Genomic DNA, 26,957 nt, shown 5'->3' on the forward strand with positions numbered 1-26,957 from the left:
CCTCCATGATTTCCCGGGACAGGAGCTGGGGTGTGATGCTTTCGACTTTGGCCTTTATCTAAACACTACTAACCAACACGAGGAGCAGGGTCAGGGTTCATGAGGCTGGAGAACAGGGCAGATAAGCAGGGCCACGGTCAATGATCCCCCAGCTAGGGCATGACGGATTGGATTAGATCAGTGGTCACCAACCCTTTCTGAGTCAAGATCACTTTCTGAGTCCAAAAGCAGGCCCAAAGATCTACCGCTCAGATTACATTATTTGAACAGATATAATTTAAAGAACATAAGCCTATGCAACACTAACCTATTAAAAACATTTCAAGGGCCTCCCGGGTCACGCAGTGGTTAAGCGCCAGCTGTGCCACCAGAGACTCTGGGTTCGCGCCCAGGCTCTGTTGTAACCAGCCGCGACCGGGAGGTCCGTGGGGCGACGCACAATTGGCCTAGCGTCGTCCGGGTTAGGAAGGGGTTGGCCGGTAGGGATATCCTTGTCTCATCGCGCACCAGCGACTCCTGTGGCGGGCCGGGGGCAATGCGCGCTAACCAAGGTTGCCAGGTGCACTGTGTTTCCTCCGACACATTGGTGCGGCTGGCTTACGGGTTGGATGCGCGCTGTGTTAAGAAGCAGTGTGGCTTGGTTGGGTTGTGTATTGGAGGACGCATGACTTTCAACCTTCGTCTCTCCTGAGCCCGTACGGGAGTTGTAGCGATGAGACAAGATAGTAGCTACTAAACAATTGGATACCATGAAATTGGAGAGAAAACGGGGAAAAAAAAGAAAAAAAAAGTTAACTGCTTCAGGCACTGAAAAAAAAAAAATAACTGTTCCGTAGCAATAAGGTTTGTGCAGTAGGCTCAGCCAGGTCACCCATTATACAAGTCAGTATTAGAAGTCCATCCAATTCTGAGGATATTGGGAAATGACTTGGAAATTGGCCACTAGGGGGCAACAGTGAGCGATGTTACCTTCAAGTAGGTTTTGGTTTTGCTAGAGTGTTGTGGATGTTGTGGATGGGTGTAAGCATCTGCCTCTGGTGCAAAAGGTTGCATGTGTTTGAATCCAGCAATAGAAAGTTGTTTTTGAGATTTTTGTTTTAGCCTATCCCAAACCTTAACCCTTGCCTTAACCATTTAGAGTTCATGTCTAACCTTAAGATTTCGGAGTTAATGCCTAAACTCACCTTAAACACTTCAAAATGTGACATTTGAAACAATTTCTAAATGTGACGTTTAAGAAACATGGATAAGCATCTAATTCGGACCTGAGACTGTGAGAATTTGTTGGTAGGCTTTAGGCTCAATCCATTATCACAGCATATTGGCTATGCTTGAATTGCCCTACCAATGTTGTTCTTCTCAGACAATGTAGAAATGATTTCCAAATTGTAGGTATATGATCACACTGGTAGTAGATAATTTGTTGTATTACTTGTGAGGCACAGCTGAGTGAGCGTAATAATTTGTTTTTTAAAATTTTACTGGACTGATGGCCTGCATCTGATGGTCAGTCTGAAGGGAGAGAGGAAGGGAGAGCAGCAATGAGTCTGTATCGGTGAGGCTGACTAACTGTCCCTCCGCTGTCCCTCCCTCCACTGTGGAAAGGTCTTCCAGTCTTCCAGCTGATGGCGAAACTCAAGTCGCACTGCATTATTACTGCCTCATGCACCAATTCATGTTGTTATTCATATGACCAGAGAAAGTGAAATATTCCTTGATATTAATAACCATGCAAGCTTATCGGAACACTTTGCTGTACTCATTCAGTTCTGGTTGTAGCGTGAGTGGAAGTAGGGAGAACAAACAATGGCTTATAAAATTGTTGAACAAAGTGTTGACAGTGCTGAATAACAACTTAAACAGGAACTTACTTATAAAAACAGCAGCTCTTTGTTGTTCATTGCGTCTCGGTCAAGTCAAGGTTTTAAACGTTTCGAAATCTCACAGAATCAATTTTGCTGTGCGCTCAAGGCTTCTTTTTACATCCTATGGCTTGGGAAAACTGTGCAGACACGGTCGTCTGAGCTATCTGATTGGCCAGTAGTAGGCCTATAGGTGCACTTGATTTGCTCTCTGGGCCTGCCGGGTTTGCAGAGTTACACCTTCAGACACATGAAATGGTTAAAAATGGGAACACTTTCCCATCCCGGTGCTAGGGCAGCTGAATCAAGTACACCTACTGCCAACAGCGCTAAAAGGAAAAAAGAATAATACAGAAATGTTTGATGGTAGACTAGGAAGGCCTTGCGATCGACCGATTGGTGACCACTGGAGTAGATGATTTGGTTGACCTGGCTCAGTATTCAAGATGTGATTGGTGGGGGGCTGGGGACCAGGCTGGATGGGAAAGGGGCCCAGCTGTGCTCTCCTGTCAGTCTGAAGTGAAAAGCCCTGTGAATAGTTCTGTTTGAGCCAAGCATCCGGCTCCGTTAAAGTGGAGTTCATTCTTATCCCAGTCCTTTCTCTATCTAGGCCAGACAGGCCCCCTTCAGACCTGACCTTATCACATTCTGTATTAATATACACTACCGTTCAAATGTTTGGGGTCACTTAGAAATGTCCTTGTTTTTGAAAGAAAAGCAAAAATGTTTTGGCCATTAAAATAACATCAAATAGATCAGAAATACAGTGTAGACATGGTTAATGTTGTAAATGACTATTGTAGCTGGAAACGGCTGATTTTTTAATGGAATATCTACATAGGCGTACAGAGGCCCATTATCAGCAATCATCACTCCTGTGTTCCAATGGCACGTTGTGTTAGCTAATCCAAGTTGATCATTTTAAAATGCTAATTGACCATTAGAAAACCCTTTTGCAATTATGTTAGCACAGCTGAAAATTGTTGTTCTGGTTAAAGAATACAACTGGCCTTCTTTAGACTAGTTCAGTATCTGGAGCATCAGCATTTTTGGGTTCGATTACAGGCTCAAAATGGCCAGAAATAATACATTCTTCTGCAACTCGTCAGTTTATTCTTGTTCTGAGAAATGAAGGCTATTCCATGCAAGAAATTGCCAAGAAACTGAAGATCTTGTACAACTCTGTATACTACTCCCTTCACAGAGCAGCACAAACTGGCCCTAACCAGAATAGAAAGAGGAGTGGGAGGCCCCGGTGCACAACTGAGCAAGAGGACAAGTACATTAGAGTGTCTAGTTTGAGAACCAGACGCCTCACAAGTCCTCAACTGGCAGCTTCATTAAATAGTACCTGCAAAACACTAGTCTCAACGTCAACAGTGAAGAGGCGACTCCGGGATGCTGGCCTTCTAGGCAGAGTTGCAAAGAAAAAGGCATATCTCAGACTGGCCAATAAAAAGAAAAGATTAATATTGGCAAAAGAACCCAGACACTGGAGAGAGGAACATTGGGAAAAAGTGTTATGGACAGACGCATCTCAGTTTGAGGTGTTCGGATCACAAAGAAGAACATTTGAAAAGATGCTGGAGGAGTGCTTGACTCCGTCTGTCAAGCATGGTGGAGGCAATGTGATGGTCTGGGGGTGCTTAAATGGTGGTAAAGTGGGAGATTTGTACAGGGTAAAAGGGATCTTGAAAAAGGGAGGCTATCACTCCATTTTGCAACGCCATGCCAAACCCTGTGGACGGCACTTAATTGGGCCTAATTTCCTCCTACAACAGGACAATGACCCAAAGCACAGCTCCAAACTATGCAATAACTATTTAGGGAAGAAGCAGTCAGATGGTATTCTGTCTATAATGGAGTGGCCAGCACAGTCACCGGATATCAACCCTATTGAGCTGTTGTGGGAGCAGCTTGACCGTATGATACTTAAGAAGTGCCCATCAAGCCAATCCAACTTGTGGGAGGTGCTTCAGGAAGCATGGGGGAAATATCTTGTCCTTTTACAACAATGCGGAGTAAAAGAAAATATACAAAAATACAAATAAATAATAGAAATAGTGACACGAGGAATAAATAACAATAACAAATAAAAATACCATGGCTATATACAGAGAGTTCCAGTACAGAGTAACAGCTTCTACCTCAGTACCGGGGGTAGAAGCTGTTCAGGGTCCTGTTGGTTCAAAAGTTGGTGCACTGGTACCGCTTGCCGTGCGGTAGCAGAGAGAACAGTCTATGGCTTGGGTGGCTGGAGTCTGCCAATTTTTTGGATGACAATTCCCAGAGTGGTCTCTGAATCTCTGAAAACGATATAAACCATCTGCCATGGCCGTCTCCATCACCAGATCTTAACCTAATTGAACACTTATGGGAGATTCTGGAGCAGCTGCCTGAGACAGCGCTTTCCACCACCATCAACAAAACACCAAATGATGGATTTTCTCATTGAAGAATGGTGTTGCATCCTTCCAATAGAGTTCCAAACACTTGTAGAATCTATGTCAAGGCGCATTGAAGCTGTTCGGGCCCGTGGTGATCCAACGCCCTGTTAAGACACTTTATGTTTCCCTTATTTTGTCAATTCACTTTATGTTGGTGTTTCCCTTATTTTGTCAGTTTCCTGTATCTGTCCATTAAAACACAACAACCGTCAACCAATGAGCTCACTGTAATGGATGCAGGTGTTTATTTTGACAGGGGCTTTGAATAAGGGGAGTAGTAAATCAGAGTGTTGCGCAGTGAAAAGTCAAATAGACCGATACAGACACTGTGTGATGTTACAGAGTTGTGTATGTCAGGACTTAATTTGAGCCAGTTTGCTACTGAAAATAATCCTGCAGCAACAGGAAATGTGAAGTATTATGTGGATTATAATTCATGGCAAATTTTGTGTGTTGATACATTTTTCGTAAGGGAAAAACAAGTCCAACGTTTCAAGGTGTAAATGACAAACTTCAGAAGCCATTTTAAATAGACAATAGTTTTAGATTTCCTGCATTGCAGGAAAGTTCTTCTGCAACAGGGCGATCAAATTAAGATCCTACATCTCAGTTTGTAGTGATGGGGATTTCAGTTAAAATAAATAATATTTTGACTAATTTCTTTCATTAGAGTCAATAATGCCCAGAGCACTCAGGACCCCTATCGGTGAACGATGAACTAGCCTCTCGTTCACATGTCGTTCACCATACGGGACTTATTTGAGCTGTCATTTGTGATAGACTCGTAAACTTGTGATTTAAATCATGTACATGTGTTCATTGCTAGGCATACAAATACGATTATTTCTTAATACATTTGAAACTACAGACCCTGTTTCGATCCCGGGCTGTATCAAAACCGGCCGTGATCAGTCCATAGGGCGGCGTACAATTGGCCCAGCGTCGTCCTGGTTAGGGTTTGGCCGGTGTAGGCCGTCATTGTAAATAGGAATTTGTTCTTAACTGACTTGTCTAGTTAAATAAAGGTTAAATAAAGAATGACAAAATTAACAAGGTCTAGTTGTGGCCACGATTGAACTAAACTTTGAGCGACTGTTGACGGAATACATTAACCTCTTAATTGACTGCCGCGAGGCTGATAAGCAAAGTTGTTCGCGAACTACAGCCCCCAAAACGATTTGTTCTCGAGTTTGTTGAGCAGAGGCTGTGTATGTTTTGGTTCTACAAAGCTGTGTCCATAACATTCAATTGGCAATTCGTTTCATTTATTCTTGCAACGTGATCAATTATCAGTTCTAAACATGTATTTTTCTTCTTTATGCTCATGATCTATTTCCCTGCACGCATATTACAGACAGTTGGCACTTGGTGGTTGGAGCATGTCTCTGGAGCCGCTGAGCCTGGAGGAGCAGGATTAATCCTGCTGTAGGACTCATTGCGGCCGGCACTAGCAGGTCAAATGAACGGCGAAATTGAACGAGTCCGTCAGAAAAATAAATCATGACTCCCCAGTCAGTAAAGAGTCTTTCATAAAGAATGAATCGTTCGCAAACTGCACATCACTAGTAGCTTGTGAAGTCACAAGTGTAAGCAGAGCCAATGGAGCCATCCTGACCTGGGCTCAGACCCAAAGTTGTGCCTCAAGTGTCAGAAGAAGCGAAGTAGCGCCTGGAGCCTAATTGCAAAGTGGCTCTGTGGCTAACACTCTGTTGCCAGGCTGTTACTTAGAGCAATGTTCCCTCTATGTAACCTCTATAATGAAGTCAGCTCGGGAGGTTTATTTCTTTCATAAAAATTCTCAGCTGGGTATGTGTTTATTTCAGTGCCACTGACATTTTATTTTGTATACCAGTCCTTTCATGTAGGTTGATTAGTCACTTTGCAGTAAGTTGACATTTCGCCCCTGTTGCTTCTAAGAACAATGTTCCAATGTTTTCCTCACGACTCCCTCAGGCTGAGGGATTTTCTTGTGCCTGCAAAATTGGTTTTGGCTCAATGTCCGAACCAGACCATTGAGGAGAGGGGGGATTTTGCATTACTAAATGGCTTGTGTTGGCTTTGCTGAAACCAGGTTTTGAAAGAAAGGGGTTAATTTACGTAAAACCATTTTCACATTTTTTTTTTTTTTTTTACCGGGTTTGAAAATGCTTTTGGTTGCTCTGTGTTTGCTTGGTTTTTGAGGTCGAATACATTCAGTTGTGCAACTGATGAGGCATCCCTATTCTAGGGATATTCTTATGACGCTCAGCCTTTTTTAACCTACTGCGTGTAGACTTCACGTTCTATACAGTGTGCTGTCGCAGAGCTTTAGCCATTAGGGGGTGTATTATTACACCATTCTATCTAATGGTCTATGTAAAGTATCATGGTTTTCCATTACAGTGAGACCACTGGGTAACATATCAAATATCACCCCGGCTTCAGTACATTTCAATGGTTTCCAGCAAGCTATAACGATTGTCGCCTGACGTGGCTGAATTTGATGAGACGTGGTGTAACCGAGTGGAACAGCTGCACTTGAGATTATCAGCTCTACATCTCAACGTGGACTGACTGCCCATGGCATAGAGGCACCCCATTCCCATCGGCTCTGGCGCTAGATTCAGTCCACTTTGCCGTGCTCTTTGTGTATGTATCCCCATGCACACTTCTTTGGGTTCTCTCAGCTCACGCATCCACGATGGCCCTGGTACTGTGAGAACGGGATGGAGGATCAAAGATGAAATGGGGGTCAAAACGTCCACAGCGCTTAAACTCAACGCTGGACCTTGAAGCCAGTTCCACTGCATTTTTTCATTGTTCCCCTCTAGTCAGAGACTGATTTAGACCTGGGACACCAGGTGTGTGCAATTCATTATCAGTTAGAACAGAAAACCAGCCGTCTCCGGACCTCACAGGGTCAGAGTTGAGTATCCCTGGCCTACTGTTTATATTTTAATGCAGTCATCTCGGTTTTTATTTGAAGCATGTTGTTATATGTCACTTGTTTGTATCAAGTGCAAAGACATTGGAAACTTATTTTGTACTGAAGTTATCGGCGGTCACAGAGAGATTCTATGTATAGCGGAGATCTTCTATTTTTGTTCCGTGTATATACAGTACCAGTTAAGAGTTTGGACACACCTATTATTTTTAAGGGTTTTTCTTTCTTTTTTTACTATTTTCTACATTGTAGAATAATATCGAAGACATCAAAACTATGAAATAACACATATGGCATCATGTAGTAACCAAAAAAAGTGTTGAACAAACAGATTCTTCAAAGTAGCCACCCTTTGCCTTGATGACAGCGCTGCACACTCTTGGCATTCTCTGAACCAGCTTCGACAGGTAGTCACCTGGAATGCATTTCCATTAAAAGGTGTACCTTGTTAAAAGTTAATTTGTCGAATTTCTTTCCTTCTTAATGCATTTGAGCCAATCAGTTGTGTTGTGACAAGGTAGGGTTGGTATACAGAAGATAGCCCTATTTGGTAAAAGACCAAGTCCATATTATGGCAAGAACAGCTCAAATAAGCAAAGACAAACAACAGCCCATCATTACTTTAAGACATGAAGGTCAGTCAATCAGGAACATTTCAAGAACGTTGAAAGTTTCTGTTATGGGATTTTTATGAATAATGACTAAATGATGTATACATTTAACGTAGAACTATAACTAAACAGAATACTACTCTGTCACTGTATGAATGTATGAATCTTATTATAATCATAACACTGAATATAATGTGTGTAGTTTTAGTTCTGAATTAGAACAAGGACTTTCTGTTCCTTGTTAGAAACTAATGGAGCTATCGTCAGACCAGCTGGAATACTGTGTTCCTGACAGGACATTCTGTCCCCACCTAGGGAGGGGAGAGACCTTGGGCTTGTAGTAGATTATTTAACAGGTGGCAGACTATGTGAGAAGGCTTGTGAACTATATTGCCATAGTATCTGAGAGGAGGAGGGACATTTATGACGAAATGTGAGGTATATAGACCAATGTACCGGGAATGATAGGGAGAACGTTCCCGTGAATAAACATTTGACTATTGTAGACTGAGCCTCTGTCTGTTTTAATTTCTATCAGTATCCTACAAATCCTGATTTAACAGACTAATTTAATTTAATTGGTTAAAGAACATGAGTACTTAATTCTCCTAACAGTTTCTTCAAGTGCAGTCGCAAAAAACATCAAGCAGTATGATGAACCTGGCTCTCATGAGGACCGCCACAGGAAAGGCAGACCCAGAGTTACCTCTGCTGCAGAGGATAAGTTCATTCGAGCTTCAGCTAAGAAATTGCAGCCCAAATAAACAGACACATCTCAACATCAACTGTTCAGAGGAGACTGCATGACTCAGGCCTTCCTTGTCGAATTGCTGCAAAGAAACCACTGCTAAATGACACCAATAAAAGAAGAGACTTGTTTGGGCCAATAAACACGAGCAATGGCCATTACACCGGTGGAAATCTGTCCTTTGGTCTGATTAGTCCAAATATGAGATTTTTGCTTTGCCAATTGAGATGGTTTGGGATGAGTTGGACCGCAGAGTGAAGATAAAGCAGCCAACAAGTGCTCAGCATATGTGGGAACTCCTTCACGACTGTTGGAAAAGCATTTCAGGTGACCACCTCATGAAGCTGGTTGAGAACATCCAAAGAGTGTGCAAAGCTGTCATCAAGGCAAAGGGTTTGCGACTTTGAAGAATCTAAAATCTAAAACATATTTGGATTTGTTTAACACTTTTTTGCTTGTTCCCACATATGCTGAGAACTTGTTGGCTGCTTTTCCTTAACACTGCGGTCCAACTCATCCCATCTCAATTGGGTTGAGGTCGGATGAAAACACCTATGGGAGATTCTGGAGTGGCACCTGAGACAGCGTTTTCCACCACCAACAAAACACCAAATTATGTCATTTCTTGTGGATGAATGGTGTCGTATCCCTCCAATAGAGTTCCAGACACTTGAAGAGTCTATGCCAAGGTGCATTGAAGCTGTTCTGGCGGCTCGTGGTGATCCAACACCCTATTAAGACACTATGTTGGTATTTCCTTTATTTTTGCAGTTACTTGTATAGTGAGCATTATGTTCAAATCTCAATAAAATCGCACTATCGAATCGCAATGCATATAGAATCGGCACCAAAGTATTGTGGTAATATCGTATTGTCCCTGGAAATTCCCAGTCCTAACACACACACACACACACACACACACACACACACACACACACACACACCCACACACATTGTTGTCATCTTTGCCAAGGTGGACTGGAGATGTTCCCTTTGTGTCTAAGCGCTTAATGGACATTTGGCTTAGGATGGTGAGGAGCGATCACCTCCAGGCTGTCTGTGCTGGTATCTTGTGGTGGCTTCTCCTGATGTACCGACACACGGACTGGGCAGGGGCATCTCCTCATCCCTCCACATGTGCCCACTGCCTGCTCCGGCTCTGTGCCAGCCCTGTTTCCCCCCCCCCCTGGCCAACAGGTGGAGACTCTGAGTCCAAGGGAATGGAACTAAATTGACAGCATGCTACACTGATGGGTTAAGATTAAGACATCAACCAAGTCATAGAATAAAGAATGGAAAAAACACGCTGAAGTGTTTTCCAGACAGATGTGGCTAGGTCGACAAGGTGTTTATAGTAAGGTCAGTCACATTGAGGATGGCTATAGGATCCGCTGGACACTAATAGAGCTGACGAAAATGCTTCCTTCCACTCAGCCTGTTTTTACTCACCTCATCAACTTTTCAAGGGGGTTATTTTGAGTCAGATTGAGACGGCAACAAGGAACTCTCAGGTGGTTGTGTGGCTAATGGGTTACATAACAGCACCATGGAACCGTAGGTTAAAGGATGACCCTGCTGTGTAGCATGGTGTGACACATGTGGTCATACCCTGTAGAATGAGATACATACTGGGGTGAGGGCAGGGGTGTGTTATAGCAAAAACAAACAACCGCCCTCCAACCACCCCCAACCGACCCCAACGGGCCCGAACCGTCCCCTGACTGTATAAGTGGATGAGGGGCATGGTGTGGAATGCACACCCCTCCTGAAGCGGATGTGGTACATGGTATAGTATGTCAGAAGGTATTGCTGGCTATTTAAGACAGCTGGGATAGGAACTTCAAAAACACATGCAGTATTGCAGAGACAGCAGTTGATGCCTGTATCAACATAGTTTGGGGATCCTGAGTGGCGCAGCGGTCTAAGTCACTGCATCGCAGTGCCACCAGGGGTGTCACTATAGACCCGGGTTCAATCTTGGGCTGTATCACAACCGGCCGTGATCGGGAGTCCCATAGGGCGGCGCACAATTGGCCCAGCGTCGCCCGGGTCAGGGGAATGTTTGGCCGGGGTAGGCCGTCATTGTAAATAAGAATTTGTTCTTAACTGACTTGACTTCCCCCTGGTAAGTCTTACACTAAAGTATAATTCTAAACCTGCCTCATATGAAGATTACAGGCCGTTGATGGTGTGTCTTTTCTGCTTGACAGGACTAAGTCACCTAAACTTGGGCTTTTTATGGTTGTAGGCCTCAGCGGCCTGGCCCTGTCTTACTAATATGGCCTCTTCCTCTCACTCTGTTCCTCTCCCAGGGTCAGCAGCAGCTGTATGGCAGGGTGCTGATGATGTTTGTTATGCCATGTGGCTCTGTGTGTTACCAGAGCAGGTGTAAATGTTTTACAAGTCACCACAGCAGGTCAATACTGGCTGATTAACTATGTTGACTTTGGTGTAAAAGCAGAAGCTACCCACGGCCACTAATGGTCCCCACTCACTTTCATTCCCCCCTGCTTAACAGGAATAAACTCAGGGATGCCATTGTAGAAGACGAGTAAGACATCTTCCAACAGAAAACGTTTTGCAAAATAAAAAAATAAAAAATGCATTGTCTGGGGCCTCCCGAGAGGTGCAGTGGTCTAAGGCACTGCTACGTAGTGCTAGAGACATCACTACAGACCCGGGTTCGATCCCGGACTGTGTTGCAGCCGGCCGTGACCGGGAGACCCATAAGGCGGCGCACAATTGGCCCAGCTTCGTCCGGGTTAGGGGAGGGTTTGGCCGGCCGGGATGTCCTTGTCCCATCTCGTTCTAGCAACTCCTTGTGGCCGGCCGGGTGCCTGCACGCTGACTCGTGTCGCCAGTTGTATGGTGTTTCCTCTGACACTTTGGTGCGACTGGCTTTCGGGTTAAGCGAGCAGTGTGTCAAGAAGCAGTGTGGCTTGGCAGGGTTGTGTTTCGGAGGATGCATGGCTCTCGACCTTCGCCTCTCCCGAGTCCGTATTGGAGTTGCAGCGATGGGACAAGACTGCAACTACCAATTGGATATTACGAAATTGGGGAGAAAAAGGGATAAAAAGTACAACAAAAAGTTCAACAAAAAATGGCTTATTAGACAACGTTTCATCTGTTTGCTTTGGTTTTGTTCCTAGTAAATACACTCCTGGTCTGTGTGTTGGATTGTGTTGGGTAGGGTGGGCACAGTGACACATACAGTACAGAGTAAATAAAGGGTTATAACAACCCAAGATAAATATACAAACATTGAAAGATGTGTGTGTGTCTGACTGTGTAAAGATGGAAGTGGACTCTTCTAACAAGTGGATTCTGTGAGATGTCTTACCGTTGGACCCATCTCGGTAACAAGAGGACTACAAGTAAAGGACATAGACAGGTTGTACAGCCAGCTGCTCTATAAATACACACACACACACACACACACACACACACACACACACACACACACACACACACACACACACACACACACACACACACATAATGATTCCATGTGCGTTCATATTCTCCAGAGTGCAGAGCTTTCTGGGAACAATTCACCAAATCCAATGGGACAACATGATTGAAATTGATTCAGAGAAGCCTATGGCAAACGCTTGTATGGTTCAGAAAATCAATTGCGATGTACTTACTAACAATGAGTCACAGAGAAAAGAACGTGTTGCTTTTATAAGCCATAGTCAATGATTACGGTTGTAAAGAGTGGACGCTACTCCATTAGTACAACGGTAATAAATGCATGTACTGGGATCTTCCTGACTTAACACCCCTATCCAATCATATCATTTTCATTTAATACAGTGTTTACGTTGGGAAATAAACTCCATACGTATTCAAATGTTTACATTGGGCCTGACAATGAGAACCGCATCTGTGTCCAGAGAGCATTGAGGAAGTGAATGAGAAGAGAAAATGAGCCAAATAAAGTATAGAGACAGGAAATGCACACAGTGGCCATACAGAGACTGGGGGCTAAAGGTGCAGAGCAAGAGAGACAGCAGTATGAGAGAGTCTACAGAGGCCTGAGATACAGTGAAACATTCGGAAACAAATTCAGACAGTGACAGGTAGGATAATAAACATTGCTTTAATATTCCCATGCTCAAAATGAAAGATGAGGATACTTTGGTAATTAGAGTGTATTTGATGTAGTGGGCTAATATTTCTTGAACTTGAACTCAACTATAATGTTATTTCTGTCCCCAGGGACACTAAAGCTGCCTAACAACTCAGCAGAAGCAATATGCTATTATTGAGGGAGATCTTCACATTCCATAGTCTATTTCTCACCCACAAGGGGATAGGTACAGTCCATGTGTATTTTCTGTGTGTCTCTCTTTTTGTCTGTGTTCATCTGTCTAGTGGAAATTGGGTGTCGTCTTTTCTTTGACCCTGAACTGACCATCTCACGTCTTCCAAAAAGTGTGGTCTGCCAGTGTCCTAGATCATCAGCCAAGGCCACAGATATAAAATGGGGCCTAAATAGACACTCAGCCTTCTGCTGACTCATCTGATCTTTAATAACCTTTGATAGAACAAATTCTGGATCTATCTCCTCACTGCTTGATCCAGCTCCTGCCAGGCAGCACTGCACCCCACCAAGTCAGAGAGGGAAGATGAACGATTGATCTTTTGCAACCTTTCAGATTCAAATTAATGAATTTACATTTGAACCTTTACTCATATGTCCCTCATTTCGAAGTTGCTGAGAGATATTCAAGGTCTCCAATGAACCTCACTGCGGCTCAGTTTCCTTATGTTAATCACATATTGTATTGTTCACTTTAAAACTGGAGTGGTGGTGGGTGATCCATTACCAGCTGTGTGGAGAGCTGCGGCTAAAGATGCTCTGCCAGGCCGGGTGACACTTGTTGTGGTGACACAATGGGGCTGCTGTCTCCACCCAGGAAGCAGCTAGATAACAACAACAGCCCATTGTCTGTGGAACGGACTCCCCCGGAGCCTCTGATCTCACAGAGGATATTGGAAATGGGGTAAATCGGTGTCACTGAGGTCATGCAACCCAGTGGGGAGTAACTACACCATCATCGTAGAAAAGATAACTCCCGCACATAATTAAATAATTGTTATTGGTCACATGCGACAAATACAACAGGTGCAGACTTTAGCATGAAATGCTTAATTAAGAGCCCATTCCCAACAGTCAAATCAAATCAAATGTTATTTGTCACATACACATGGTTAGCAGATGTTAATGCGAGTGTAGCGAAATGCTTGTGCTTCTAGTTCCGACAATGCAGTAATAACCAACAAGTAATCTAACTAACAATTCCAAAACTACTGTAGTTCTTCTCGACTGTATGTCATGCATATTTAAGTAAGACAAATATTTGCTGAATAAAAAAGGAAATAGTAGCACAATAAACTGGGATGCCTAACAGGGATGTAAACAAATTTGTGCACAAAATTATTTGAGAGGAATAAGCTTTTTGTGGGTATGGAACATTTCTGGGGTCTTTTATTTCAGCTCATGAAACATGGGACCAACACTTTATATTCATATTTTTTGTTCAGTGTAATAAACATAGTAGCAGAAGCATATGTGAAGAGTGTGAAAGTGTTTATATGTTTGTGTGTGCGTGTAGCATCATTATGTGTGTGTGTGCGTGTGTGTGTGTGTGTGTGTGTGAGTGTATGTAGTATGTGTGTGTGTGTGGAGTGTTCAAAAAATAAAGTTAAATAAATAAATAATAAAGGGGTCAATGTAAATAGCCCGGGTAGTCATTCGATTAACTGTTCAACAGAGGGTTTGGTTTGAACCTCGTGATCACCCTTACAAAAATGTACCTTCATAGTACAATGAAAAAAATACAATGGTGCTATAATGTTTTTTTGGTCACTGCCATGGCAGGAGAATACCATGGTAATGTTGCAAATAGCAAGGTATTTTCTTGCCATATTAGTGACCAAAAAAACACAATAGTACCACGGTATTTTTTTCATTGTACTACCATGGCAGGAGAATACCATGGTATTTGCAGCAATATGTTTGTATTTTCCTAACGTGGTAGTGACCAGAAAAACGTAGGACCATGGTATTTTTTTCATTGTATTACAATGTTACAAAAATGTACTAGGGTGGTACGTTTTTCTGGTCACTACCACGTTAGGAGAATACCATGCTTTTGTACTAGCAGCATGTATTGCAACATGAAAACATGGTAGTTGTTTCCAATGTATTATCATGATTGTCTATGTCCCACTATTTTTCAGGTAAAGTGACCAAAAACATAGTATGGTACACATAATGCAACATTGACTTCTCACTCTGCAATGGCAAAGCATAGCCAGTGGTGGGAAAAGTACCCAATTGTCATACTTGAGTAAAAGTATACCTTAATAGAAAATTATTCAAGTAAAAGTGAAAGTCATCCAGTAAAATACTACTTGAGTAAAGTCTAAAAGTATTTGGGTTTAAATATACTCAAATATCAAAAGTAAAGAAATTGCTGCAACAAACACACATGGTCTAGTAGTGTAGTGTACCCTCTTAAACCCCTTTAGCTCACAGTGAAAAACAACAACACACATGGTCTAGTAGTATAGTGTACACTCTCAAACCCCTTTAGCTCATAGTGAAAAACAACAACACACATGGTCTAGTAGTATAGTGTACCCTCTTAAACCCCTTTAGCTCACAGTGAAAAACAACAACACACATGGTCTAGTAGTATAGTGTACCCTCTTAAACCTTGGGAACCGTATAGGGTATGGTGAAAATAGTAAAAGGAGTCTGACACCTTTGAAGATAAGGTTTAAAATAATTAGTTAATCTGGTGCTTCTCTCTTCAATACAGTTTTCAGTTGGCTCTCTCTCTCTCTCTTCAACTGACTAGCCTACTCGTATACAATTCTAAATAGCCAACATCCTAAAAACTATTTGTAAAAAGGTATTATCATCTTATAGTAAAAGTATAAACCATTTCAAAGTCCTTATATTCTTTTTTAATATATACTGTATTTTTCAGATAGCCAGGGGCGTACTCCAACACTCATTTACAAACAAAGCATTTGTGTTTAGTGAGTCCGTCAGATCAGAGGCAGTAGAGATGCCAGGGATGTTCTCTTGATAAGTGTGTGAATTGGACCATCTTCCTGTCCTGCTAAACATTCAAAACGTAACTAGTACTTTTGGGTGTCAGGGAAAATGTATGGAGTTAAAAGTACATTATTTTCTTAAAATAAAAATAAAAAGTTGTGAAAAAATATGAATAGTACAGTAAAGTACAGATAACCAAAAAAACGACTTAAGTACTTTACACCACTGAGCGTAGGCCTAGTACCCTCTTAACCCCTTTAGCTCACAGTGAAAAACAACAACACACATGGTCTAGTAGTGTAGTGTTCCATCTTAAACCCCTTTAGTTCATAGTGAAAAACAACAACACACATGGTCTAGTAGTGTAGTGTACCCTTTTAAACCCCTTTAGCTCATAGTGAAAAACAACAACACACATGGTCTAGTAGTGTACCCTCTTAAACCCCTTTAGCTCATAGTGAAAAACAACAACACACATGGTCTAGTAGTATAGTGTACCCTCTTAAACCTTGGGAACCGTATAGGGTATGGTGAAAATAGTAAAAGGAGTCTGACACCTTTGAAGATAAGGTTTAAAATAATTAGTTAATCTGGTGCTTCTCTCTTCAATACAGTTTTCAGTTGGCTCTCTCTCTCTCTCTTCAACTGACTAGCCTACTCGTATACAATTCTAAATAGCCAACATCCTAAAAACTATTTGTAAAAAGGTATTATCATCTTATATCGTAAAGAAAGGCTTTGATCTCAGACCCTTTTTATGAACAAATCTTTATTTCATGAACAAGTCTTATAAATGATTATGTTCTTGCTACAGCGTATTAGCGTACATTAGCGTAATATGTTCCCCCTGTTGATTATGGTCATTATACATTAAGGTTGAACCAAAAGATTACATGTGACAACTATGAAATTAAATACAAAACAATTATGTGAAATTTAATTAAATTAAAATAAACTAATAATCCGGACCATTGACGGTCACAGGAGGTTCCGGACTGTGGACCGTCTCAGGAGGTTCCGGACCGTGGATCGTCATTGGAGGTTCTGGACTGTGGACCATTGCCGCAAGCTCTGGACTGGGAACTGTCGCCGGAAGCTCTGGACTGGGAACCATTGCCGGAAGCTCTGGACTGGGAACCATCGCCGGAAGCTCTGGACTGGGAAACGTCGCCGGAAGCTCTGGACTGGGTATCGTCGCAGGAAGCGTGGTGCGTGGGGCCGGCACTGGTGGTACCGGACTGGTGACACGCACCTCAGGGCGAGCACGAGGAGCAGGCACAGGATGTACTGGACTGGGGAGGCGCACTGGAGGCTTGATGCGTGGGGCCGGTACAGGTTGTACCGGACTGGTGGCACGCACCTCAGGGCGAGCACGAGGGGCAGGCACAGGACGTACTGGACTGGGGAGGTGCACTGGAGGCCTGATGCATGGGGCTGGTACAGGCGGCCCCGGACTGGTGACACGCACTTCAGGGCGAGTGCGGGGAGAAGGAACAGGACGTACTGGGCTGTGGAGGCGCACTGGAGACCTGGTGCGTAGAGCCGGCACAAATTGTACCGGAACGATGACACACTTCGCATGGCGAGTGCGAGGAGCTAGCATAGGACGTACCGGACTGGCGAGGCGCACTGGAGGCCTGATGCGTGGGACCGGCACAGATTGCAGTGGACTGGTAACACGCTCCTCCAAACTCCTGCGTTGCCGCATACTCCTCGCCATCTCCACTCCCCGGTATCCCTCCTCGAACTATTCTATTGATTCCCAGGCGGGTTCTGGCACTCTCCCTGGGTCGACCGACCACCTCTCTACCCCTTCCCATGTTGTCACTGGTTCACACCTCGGCTCCGCCGACCACCCTGTGTGCCCCCTCCCAATTTTTTGGGGGGCTGTCTTTTGGGCTTTCCTTGTGGCCGCGACCCCCGGCGTCGTCGCTGTTCTCCATTCTCTCCTTGCTTAGGAGAACCTGTCCTGCCAGGATTTCTTCCCAAGTCCAGGATCCCTTCCCATCCAGAATCTCCTCCCAAGTCCATGTATCCCTCTCCTCCTGGGCACGCTGCTTGGTCCTGTTGTGATGGGATATTCTGTCTTGTTCGCTAGAATAAATGTCGGACCATGGCGCAGCGGATGTTGAGTTCCACATTATTTAATAGAACGTGAAACTAAGCAAAGACAAAAACAAATAAACAATAAACTCACAACGAACCGTGACAACAGCGATGCTACGTGCACTTACTCAAAACAATATCCCATAAACACAGGTGGGAAAACAGCTACTTAAATATGATCCCCAATTAGAGACAACGACTACCAGCTGCCTCTAATTGGGAATCATACACAATCATCAACATAGAAAAACAAACCTAGAACCCTACATAGAAATAATTACCTAGACTAACCCCCCAGTCACGCCCTGACCTACTCTACCATAGAAAATAAGAACTCTATGGTCAGGACGTGACAAGCGTAATATATTTAATATGCCATAAACTATTCTTCTTCTTTTTTTAACAGTTTCACTAATTCATTTTAATTAACTTAATCATTATGACACACCCCTCACTTTTGACATTGGTTGCACTAATTGCACTGTTTGTCTACATAACCTGGTTCAAGTATTCATGACATTACCCTGAAGAAGGCACAGTGATGCCGAAACGTTGGTAAATACCCATTAAATTGCTGGGAGTTTATATATGGAGTGTGCGACTTTCTTCATTTTGTTAGTTTATGTTTTATCCGCAGTTAGTCAGCACCTCCACACAAACTAATGTTTCTGGTTGTGTACCAGCTCATGTTTTTTTAACATGCCATACCTCACAACAGCAAGTTACAATGTTTCCCTTTGTTTACACTCTCTGTGTGAACTTTTGTTGGAGTTCTCTGTCGCCATGACTACGAGAGGCTAGTTTGACTGGAGCTAACGTTAGCTGACATTAGCTTCTATGCCAACGGACTCTTATAAATTCATTAAACTATCAAAACATCATAAAAAAATTACAATAATATATTATCACTCTGCTTAATTTGGTGTTTCATATCCTATGCTTTATAACTCGCTCACTGTGAAGATAAGGTTTAAAATAATAGTTTTATCTGGTGCTTCTCGCTTCAGTTTTCAGTTGTCTCTCTCGTTCAAATGACTCCTTAGGGGTGTTCACACTGTACATTAGTCCAGGGCTAAGAGCCTCCTAAGCGAGTGTTCATACTTACACATTCTAACGTAAGCTAGCACCATCCTTAGCTCAGGGCTAGCTGGCCCTGCTCCAAAGCAGGGTTAGCACTGACTTTTCAGGGTTAGTCCCATAATCACAGTGCCAAAATAGCCCGTGTGAAACTGGGTCAAGAACGATTATGTAATGTCTGTAATGTGTTCTGCACATTATTTTGATAAGAAAATTCATACTATTTATTCCTTGCATCTGAGGATAAAAACCAAAATACTTAAATCTGTGGAAAAGCATAGGCTTGCAAAGGTTAGGCTACCATACTGTATATTTCACATTCTCACACATTTCTGGTTGGCAATACAGGGAACCCAAACATGAGCAAAAAACAATACTATTAATACAGTAAGTATTACCCCTTTTTTTGACAGCAACTATTCCCTTTTTCATTGATGTTACAGACAAACTAGTGGCAGCCTAATGCCTCTTATCAGAGACGTGCCTATGCTGGTAAATAAATGCATCAGTATAATACCAACCAACCTTTTTTGACCTTGGTGGGTTTATTTATTTAATGCATTATACTGCCATTGTACCATGGTAACCACAATGAATAAAGATGGTACCATAAAATATTTTTTTGGTACCATTTATCATAGTTGTGCATTACCATGGGCTACCAGGTGGCCCAGCGGTCTAAGGCACTGCATCTCAGTGCTAGAGGTGTCACTACAGACCCTGGTTTGATTCCAGGCTGCATCACAACCGGCCGTGATTGGGAGTCCCAAAGGGCGGTGCACAATTAGCCCAGCATCGTCCGGGTTAGGGCTTGGCTGGGGCAGGCCATCATTGTACAGTAAATAATAATTTGTTCTTAACTGACTTGTCTAGTTAAATAAAGGTTCAATTAAAAATAAATTAAACAATAATGTAGAATGCAGGTTAAAGCTATGATATTTCCATGATCCACATCTATACCATGGTATAAATGATGCAATACCTATTATATAGGTTCATGGAAGTACCATCATACTTTAAAGCTAAAAACATGGTACATTTCCATGATTCAGATCTTTGCATGGTATAAATGCAATACCATGGTAATATTTAGGTACAATGGCAGTACCATGGTACTACCATCATACTTCAAGACTAAAACCATGGCACATGTCCATGATTCAGACTATACCATGGTATATGTGAAAGTACCATAATAGTACTTGTGCTTCTACACCTGTGCTTCTACACCTGGATTGCTTGCTGTTTGGGGTTTTAGGCTGGGTTTCTGTACAGCACTTTGAGATATCAGCTGATGTACGAAGGGCTATATAAATACATTTGATTTGATTTGATTAGTACCATGGTATAAATAAAAGTACCAACGCAAATATTTGTAAGGGCAGCTCAGAAATGGGCTTCCTGTGTAAACACAGCCAATGTATGCAGGAAGTGTTTGAAACAGGTCATATCTTGGGTGTTGAAGTGAAAGGTTTACTGTGTAAATAAGAGTAGCCAGATAGTCATTAGCAGAGAGAGAGACTCGCTGTTCAGGTGTATTGTGGAATTCAGTTGGATGTATTTACAGAAATGCAGTATTAACATACACAAGTGTCCCCAAATGGTCGTATCCAGTAGAAAGACAGACAGAAGAGTAGCTATGGGATCTGTGTCAATGAAATACGTTCTGTCTCTCTCCTCTAGATACGGTATCTGAGGGAGCAGACTGAGAGGACCACACCCAGTGAACAGACACCACACGAGCCAAACAGACTTCTGGGATAACTGCTGACTAGAGTATGGAGCCGGCACAATCAGAGATGAGCATCTTGGGATGCTCGACCAATGGGAAAGGTCACAACCTAGGAGATGACAAGTATGTGCCTATGAAGACCATGCCAGAGGAATTAGACACGTGAGTTTCTTTTTGCTGTACATGTACATCATTGTCACATAATTGTGTTGCGAAACAGCCACAGCTAATCAGAATCAAGGCTTTGCATATCTGTCTGATAAGCATCTGAAACGTTCTATACACTCACCTGACTGTCTTTGTGCCTCTACACCACAGAAACAATACAATGCCATACAATGAATTTCATTCCAATTGTTTTTGAACTGATGCTTTGATATTGTTATTGCATAAGGGCGGTGGCATTTAGCCCGCTGTTGTGCCCGGCCCATAGACTGGAGAGAGTAATGGGTTTTGTGCTGTGTTGGGTTAAACTGTGAACGTGTCACGTGTTGTCGTCATTTACCTGCCAGTATGGAAACCAAAGCCCATTTAACAGTCTGTAAATGTCATCTGTGTTTTTCTTTTAGAAAATACAGTAGCCTGTATTCATCAGGGTTTTGGGGTCAATTCCTTTTCAATTCAATCAATTCTGGAAATGAACTGAAATTCTAATTTCAACCCTGATATTCATCCACATGATTCTATCCAAAAGCGGGTGACTTACCCTCTAATACAGACACCATTTTACAGACAGAACTCTTAAAACCCTGTTTCTATTTCCGCCATGCAAATTGTGCTTTGCTCGCCCAGTCCTCCTTGCTAAAGTGTATGACATCAGCAATGAGGATGAAGCGTTTATACGCCGTGAATGACGTCTGAACAGACAATATAACTGATTTCCTAAGTGCATGTTTGCCTTGTTTTTGTCCCATCGTCGCCCTTGGATCCTTTGTTTGCCACACAGAAATGGTACTCAAAATGCCAGGTATGTTTATACTTCAGATATACAGTCACACAGACACAATCTCTATCTAGTAGGCTCACTGACTATGTAACATCGTTACAATCCTTTCAGTGAAGCACCTTGCTACTGTTTTGACAATAAACTCCCTTCTATTTGTGTAGCTTGAGTCCCTCATTTTAAGGTGCCGGTTTTTAGGGACTATCAATTGTAATGTCCTTTTCTGTTTCGCCCAGGTTTGATGATCCCGATGGCATCCTGGAGAGTGAGGAGTTTCTGCCCAACGGAGATGGGACGAAGCCCATGCGCTTCACAGACGTGAGTGTGACTGACTTTACTATCGCCACAACTGAAACATTACTCACTGGGCTGTTTCCCAAATGGCACCCTATTCCCTATGTCTAGCCCATAGGACAAGTTGACATGGCCACAATTGTCATCTATTTCTTGTTATGATGGATGTCGCTCATAGCCTACATGTCTTTTTTTTCTTTGTTAAAGCACATAGATGTGCATGAAACTGTAAGCAAAAAACATATGCAGAAATGTGCCTTTCTGCCTTTTTTTATTTTGTTTAACGTCAGTGGTCAAGTCAAGGAAGCATCATGACCAATATATTGGCCACACTCCACTTACCAAGACCATTGCCAAATGAGGAGCACTGTCACTGGCTTTTATAGTAAGCCCTGAGGTGGTGTAATGAGCCTACAGTGGTACCGCCCAGCACATCTAGAAGGGAGTGTATTTCATACCGAATTCCTCCCTTGGGATGACGTAGAGGCACCTTCTCAAGGTGATTTCAGTGGTAGAGTTGAACCGCTAGGGTCCTCAAACTCAACTCAGGACCTCAAAGGCAGTTGCACTGCTTTTTTCATTGTTTCCCTCTACTCAGGGACTGATTTAGACCTGGGACACCAGGTGGGTGCAATTAATTATCAGGTACAGAGAACCAGCAGACTCCGGACCTCTTTGGGCAAGAGTTGAATACAAATGCGCTAGGGCCAAAAAAGAGCTAGATTAACTACTAAAATACCAAATATATCACTTTTGCAACAAACTGTCAAAATTAAGACTAGAATTGACATGTTTCACTAAAACTAAGCCTAAAACATCTGGTTTTCGATTATTATTATTTATTTATTTTACATGAAAATTACTCTTTAAATTTGTCTGTGCCCATAGGATAACCCTTTGAAGAACCCTTTTTGGTTCCATGTAGTACCCGTTCTACAGAGGGTTGTACATGGAAACCAAAAGGGTTCTACCTGAACCCAAAAGGGTTCTCCTATGGGGACAGACAAAGAACCCTTTTGGAACTTTTTTTTTCTAAGAGTGTACCCAGCTAGCACATTTGGTTCCTTCGAAGTTGTGGGAACGTAACTTTTTGGTTTCCCTTTGGTTCTGGGAACGAAGCAATACGTTTCCTGACCAGTAAAACAGAAAATGATTTCAAGATTCTTGAACTCCAAGCACAGATAGGACACATGTAAATTAATTTGCTTAGGCATTAGTCATTCAAACACCTTCATTTTCTTTGTGGCACGGCATCAGTAAGATTCAAACCTATATTCTGATGTCTATCCATGGAATTAGTCCACTGTAACACCAGGATGGAACTAGCATACCATGTTTTTTTTTACTTGTACAAAACTGTTCATTTTAGTCTATTCAAACAGACCCCATGTCAAAGCAATTCATTAACATTAGGTGTGGCCAATTAGTGGGCGAGGCTAACATACCTGAACTCACAAGATCAAGGATAGATAGTTTTGTTGAAGCTGAGAACGGAATATATATTTTTTTCAATAACATTCGTAGAACGTTATTTGCACATTACTAATGTTTTCTTGTGTTTTCACATTTTTATTACCTTTATTTAACTAGGCAAGTCAGTTAAGAAGAAATTCTTATTTTCAATGACGGCCCAGGAACAGTGGGTTAACTGCCGTGTTCAGGGGCAGAATGCCAGATTTCTACCTTGTCAGCTCGGGGATTCGATCTAGCAACCTTTCAGTTACTAGTCCAACACTCTAACTACTAGGCTACCTGCTGCCCCACCCCGTGGAAAGGGTTCTTAATGTTCTGAGAACATAACTTTAGATGGAGCCATGAGTATTCCTGCAGAAAACGTTATGCTGAAGTACTGAAATTCCCACAGGAGAATGTTGTTTCTTAACGTTCTCTGAACTATTAGAGAATATTCCCAATGTCAAAACCAGTTGGAGTGCGTTCCTAGAACATTACCCAAATGTAATTAAATGTATCCATGTTTGAACGTTTAGCAATAGTTCTGTTAAAGTAATGAAAACCAAGATCAATATAACGTTATTTTTGTAAAGTTCCTTAAATGTGCTGAGAATGTTCCAAGGCCAAGAAACTATCTTGCACCAATCCCAGAATGTTCTTGAAAAGTTGTATGTAAAATAACCATAGGACAACCACACTCACACCAAGCTCTAAGAAACATATGGTTATCAGAAAATTACGTGCTAGCTGGGTAGAGAATAGGGTGTCAATGTGGGGTGCCATTTGGGAAGCAGACACTTTGCTAATGACACATTCGGCTTGTCACATTGCACTTGACAAGAACATGAATTTTGAATGTAAGAAATGTAAGAAAATCTGAACTTTTCAGCTATACATTATTATTGAATTAACTAAATCTGAGATTGTTGTATTTGTTTTGATTAGTTTGAGGGAAAGACGTCTTTCGGCATGTCTGTGTTCAACCTGGGGAATGCTATCATGGGCAGTGGAATCCTGGGACTGGCTTATGCCATGGCCAACACTGGCATACTCCTCTTCCTGTAAGTCAAACTGTCAGCTTTCTACATGTCTCTACATGTCTGTAATAATGACCGTAAGTCGCTCCGGATAAGAGCGTCTGTTAAAGTACCAAAATGTCAAATCCTGCCCATGCTTCTTAACGGTCTCCTAGTCTTTCCATTCCCCACTTGGCTTAGTGTTTTTGTACTTCCTCTTCTCATAAAACCCGGGAAACAGCAAAACGACACACTGACTTTCAAATCACTGACACACTGAGCACAGATACAGTAGGAGTCACACATTAGCTATTGGTTGGTCTCTGTTGATAGTAGCGCTGCCAGCTTGTTGTGATATGATATCCCTTTGCTTAACAAGAGTGCCTGTAGAGAACGTGCTCTCCAGTCCCAGTTATAGCCTTTAGGTTGCACATAGAGTCCACACAGTGGAAAGGGCCAGGGTGGGGGTTGAAAATAGCCACGACCTTCGCTTGTAGGAGGGAGCTGGGACAGACAGGAATGCTATTTGCCCAGAGCCCCAGCCTGCCTGCCTCAAGAAGGGTCCTGTGCCTGGGTGGAGTGATAAGGGGCCAGGGTGGGGCTGGAGGCAGGGTAAGGGTCTGTGGTGATGTGACACTTCTCATGGCATGATCCACACTATCCCCTCCCTCCCATCCTCCAGTATTCTCCAACCCTTGTCCCCGCCCTTGTGGGCACATACAGGCCCCAGAAAGGCCACAGCCCAGAATAGCCCCCCGCCTGCCAGTCCCCACGCCACTGGCCCCCTCTGTAGCGTTGGACATGTCCTCCCCTCTCCTTGCTCTGTCCCTCCTCCCTCTGCCCCCCCCGTCCTTCTCATGGAAACATACAGCTTCTCATGGAAACATACAGCTTCTCATGGAAACATACAGCTCCTGTTTATCACTTTTGTGACTCCAGGTTATAGTACAGGAGAGCTTAGGTTCAAAAGGTTTAGACAGATATATTTGTTTGGACTTTGAGAAGCAGGAATCAATTCACATGGATTTGTTTTACTGTGTATTCTGCCCCATGGATTTTTCTTTCCATCCAAGTACAGTATTATCGACTTTGGACTCAAAGTATTGTCTTCTGGTAAAAGTAAGCTGATAAGTCTAGATTCCTGTAGCAAGCAAGATGTGATCAAATTTTGAAGTCCTTGTTCCAAGTCCTATCTTATCCCATGGAAAAACAGATCATGTTATATTAGCAACTATATTGGATATTGGTTGCATTGCGGGTGTGACCGACACAGGGGCTTCTTTGTCTCTCGAGGGTAACATACTGTACAAAATACAGGGTTTCTCAAGGGAGACCTAAATAGATGGTCTCTACCTCCCTCAGCATATTATCACACCCTAGCAGTTCCAATGGGATGTGGGGAGAGCTCTGAAAACGTCATTTAAACACAAGACCTGAGAACTCAGATTCCACGCTCACAACGTGACATTTCCTGGACAATGAACCAAACCAACCATTAAGCAACTCCTAATGGCTCTCGTGACTCCTGCGCTCTAAAAACTGCTGGTTTAAAAAGCAACCCAGCACTGGGTAAATAGTGGGCAGAACACATGTCAGGTTATTTTTGACCCAGCACTTGGGTCACTTAGTTGGGTTATTGAGCTATGCTCAGATGAGCAGTATTTCTGTTACATTTATTTAAAATTCATATTTGAATTACGTCTGAGTATTTTGCATTACACTGGGCTGAACTACACTCCAATGTGTTTTGTGACAAGATACTTTTGAAAGCTGTAATTTGTATTTTCAAAATTCTATACCATTTCTTTATAGTGGTTCACAATTTTGTGGCCCCCTTTCACCCTAAATTGGTATTAGAAGTCTGATCAGACCATGGTGTTAATAAGAGTGTCTGCTAAATGAACTAAATATAAATGTATATGTAAATAATAAACAATTGCAAAGCATGCCAATGTAAAATTCTAATGAGTTCTGCCCCGAAACAAGTCTAATGACAATACCCAGTGTGCTTTGCATTTGCTCATTTTCACATATACATTTTGGCCATTTAGCACAGGGTTTCCCAAACTCGGTCCTGAGGGCCCCCCCCTGGGTGCACGTTTTGTTTTTTGTCCTAGGCCTACACCGCTGATTTCAATAATCAAAGCTTGATGATGAGTTGGTTATTTGAATCAGCTATGTAGAGCTAGGGCAAAAAAACACAAAACATGCACCCAGGGGCCCCCCAGGATTTAGCAGAAACCCTGATATAGCATATGCTCTTATCCAGAGTGACAGTGCATTCAAGGTAGATAAACAACATATCACAGTCATAGCAAGTAAGATGTTTATGTAACCGTTATCTTATATTTTATTTTGATACATTGTCTTTAGGGTATTTTATAGTTGTAATTTGTAATTTAAACCCATCGCTGGCTATTACCCACCGGGTCAGATCAGAAGACTGGAGGCATGGCTTAGTAGGCGTGTGGCATTCAGATTGTTATTTTCGTCGACCCGTGAGAATAAATGTCATTCAGCATTGTCAACACAATTGAGTACTGACGCTTTTGTAGCTTTAATAAGGCTTACACAAGCGTATGAGTTCCTCAAGTGTCTATGCATATCCCAATGTTGGGATAGGTACAACTGTGTTATGATGTTTAAATAATAATGTTATTAAAAAAAACAA

General features: G+C 42.6%; 1 protein-coding gene across 3 annotated transcripts in view; it reads left to right on the forward strand.

Annotated features, from left to right (window-relative positions):
- LOC112254231 (sodium-coupled neutral amino acid transporter 3-like) overlaps nt 1-26,957 on the forward strand; it is a 63,704-nt gene that overhangs the window by 6,615 nt on the left and 30,132 nt on the right. For 2 of the 3 annotated variants that reach the window (XM_042324224.1, XM_042324223.1), the window contains exons 2-5: nt 20,533-20,743; nt 21,528-21,548; nt 21,761-21,842; nt 24,216-24,331. In XM_042324224.1, the coding sequence (XP_042180158.1) occupies nt 20,628-20,743; nt 21,528-21,548; nt 21,761-21,842; nt 24,216-24,331 (335 nt within the window). In that variant the 5' untranslated portion in view covers nt 20,533-20,627. The remainder of the gene's footprint in view (nt 1-20,532; nt 20,744-21,527; nt 21,549-21,760; nt 21,843-24,215; nt 24,332-26,957) is intronic. The other variant, XM_042324225.1, reaches the window with a different exon arrangement.

This window comes from Oncorhynchus tshawytscha, linkage group LG07 (genome assembly GCF_018296145.1).
Source record: "Oncorhynchus tshawytscha isolate Ot180627B linkage group LG07, Otsh_v2.0, whole genome shotgun sequence".
Classification (NCBI taxonomy): domain Eukaryota; kingdom Metazoa; phylum Chordata; class Actinopteri; order Salmoniformes; family Salmonidae; genus Oncorhynchus; species Oncorhynchus tshawytscha.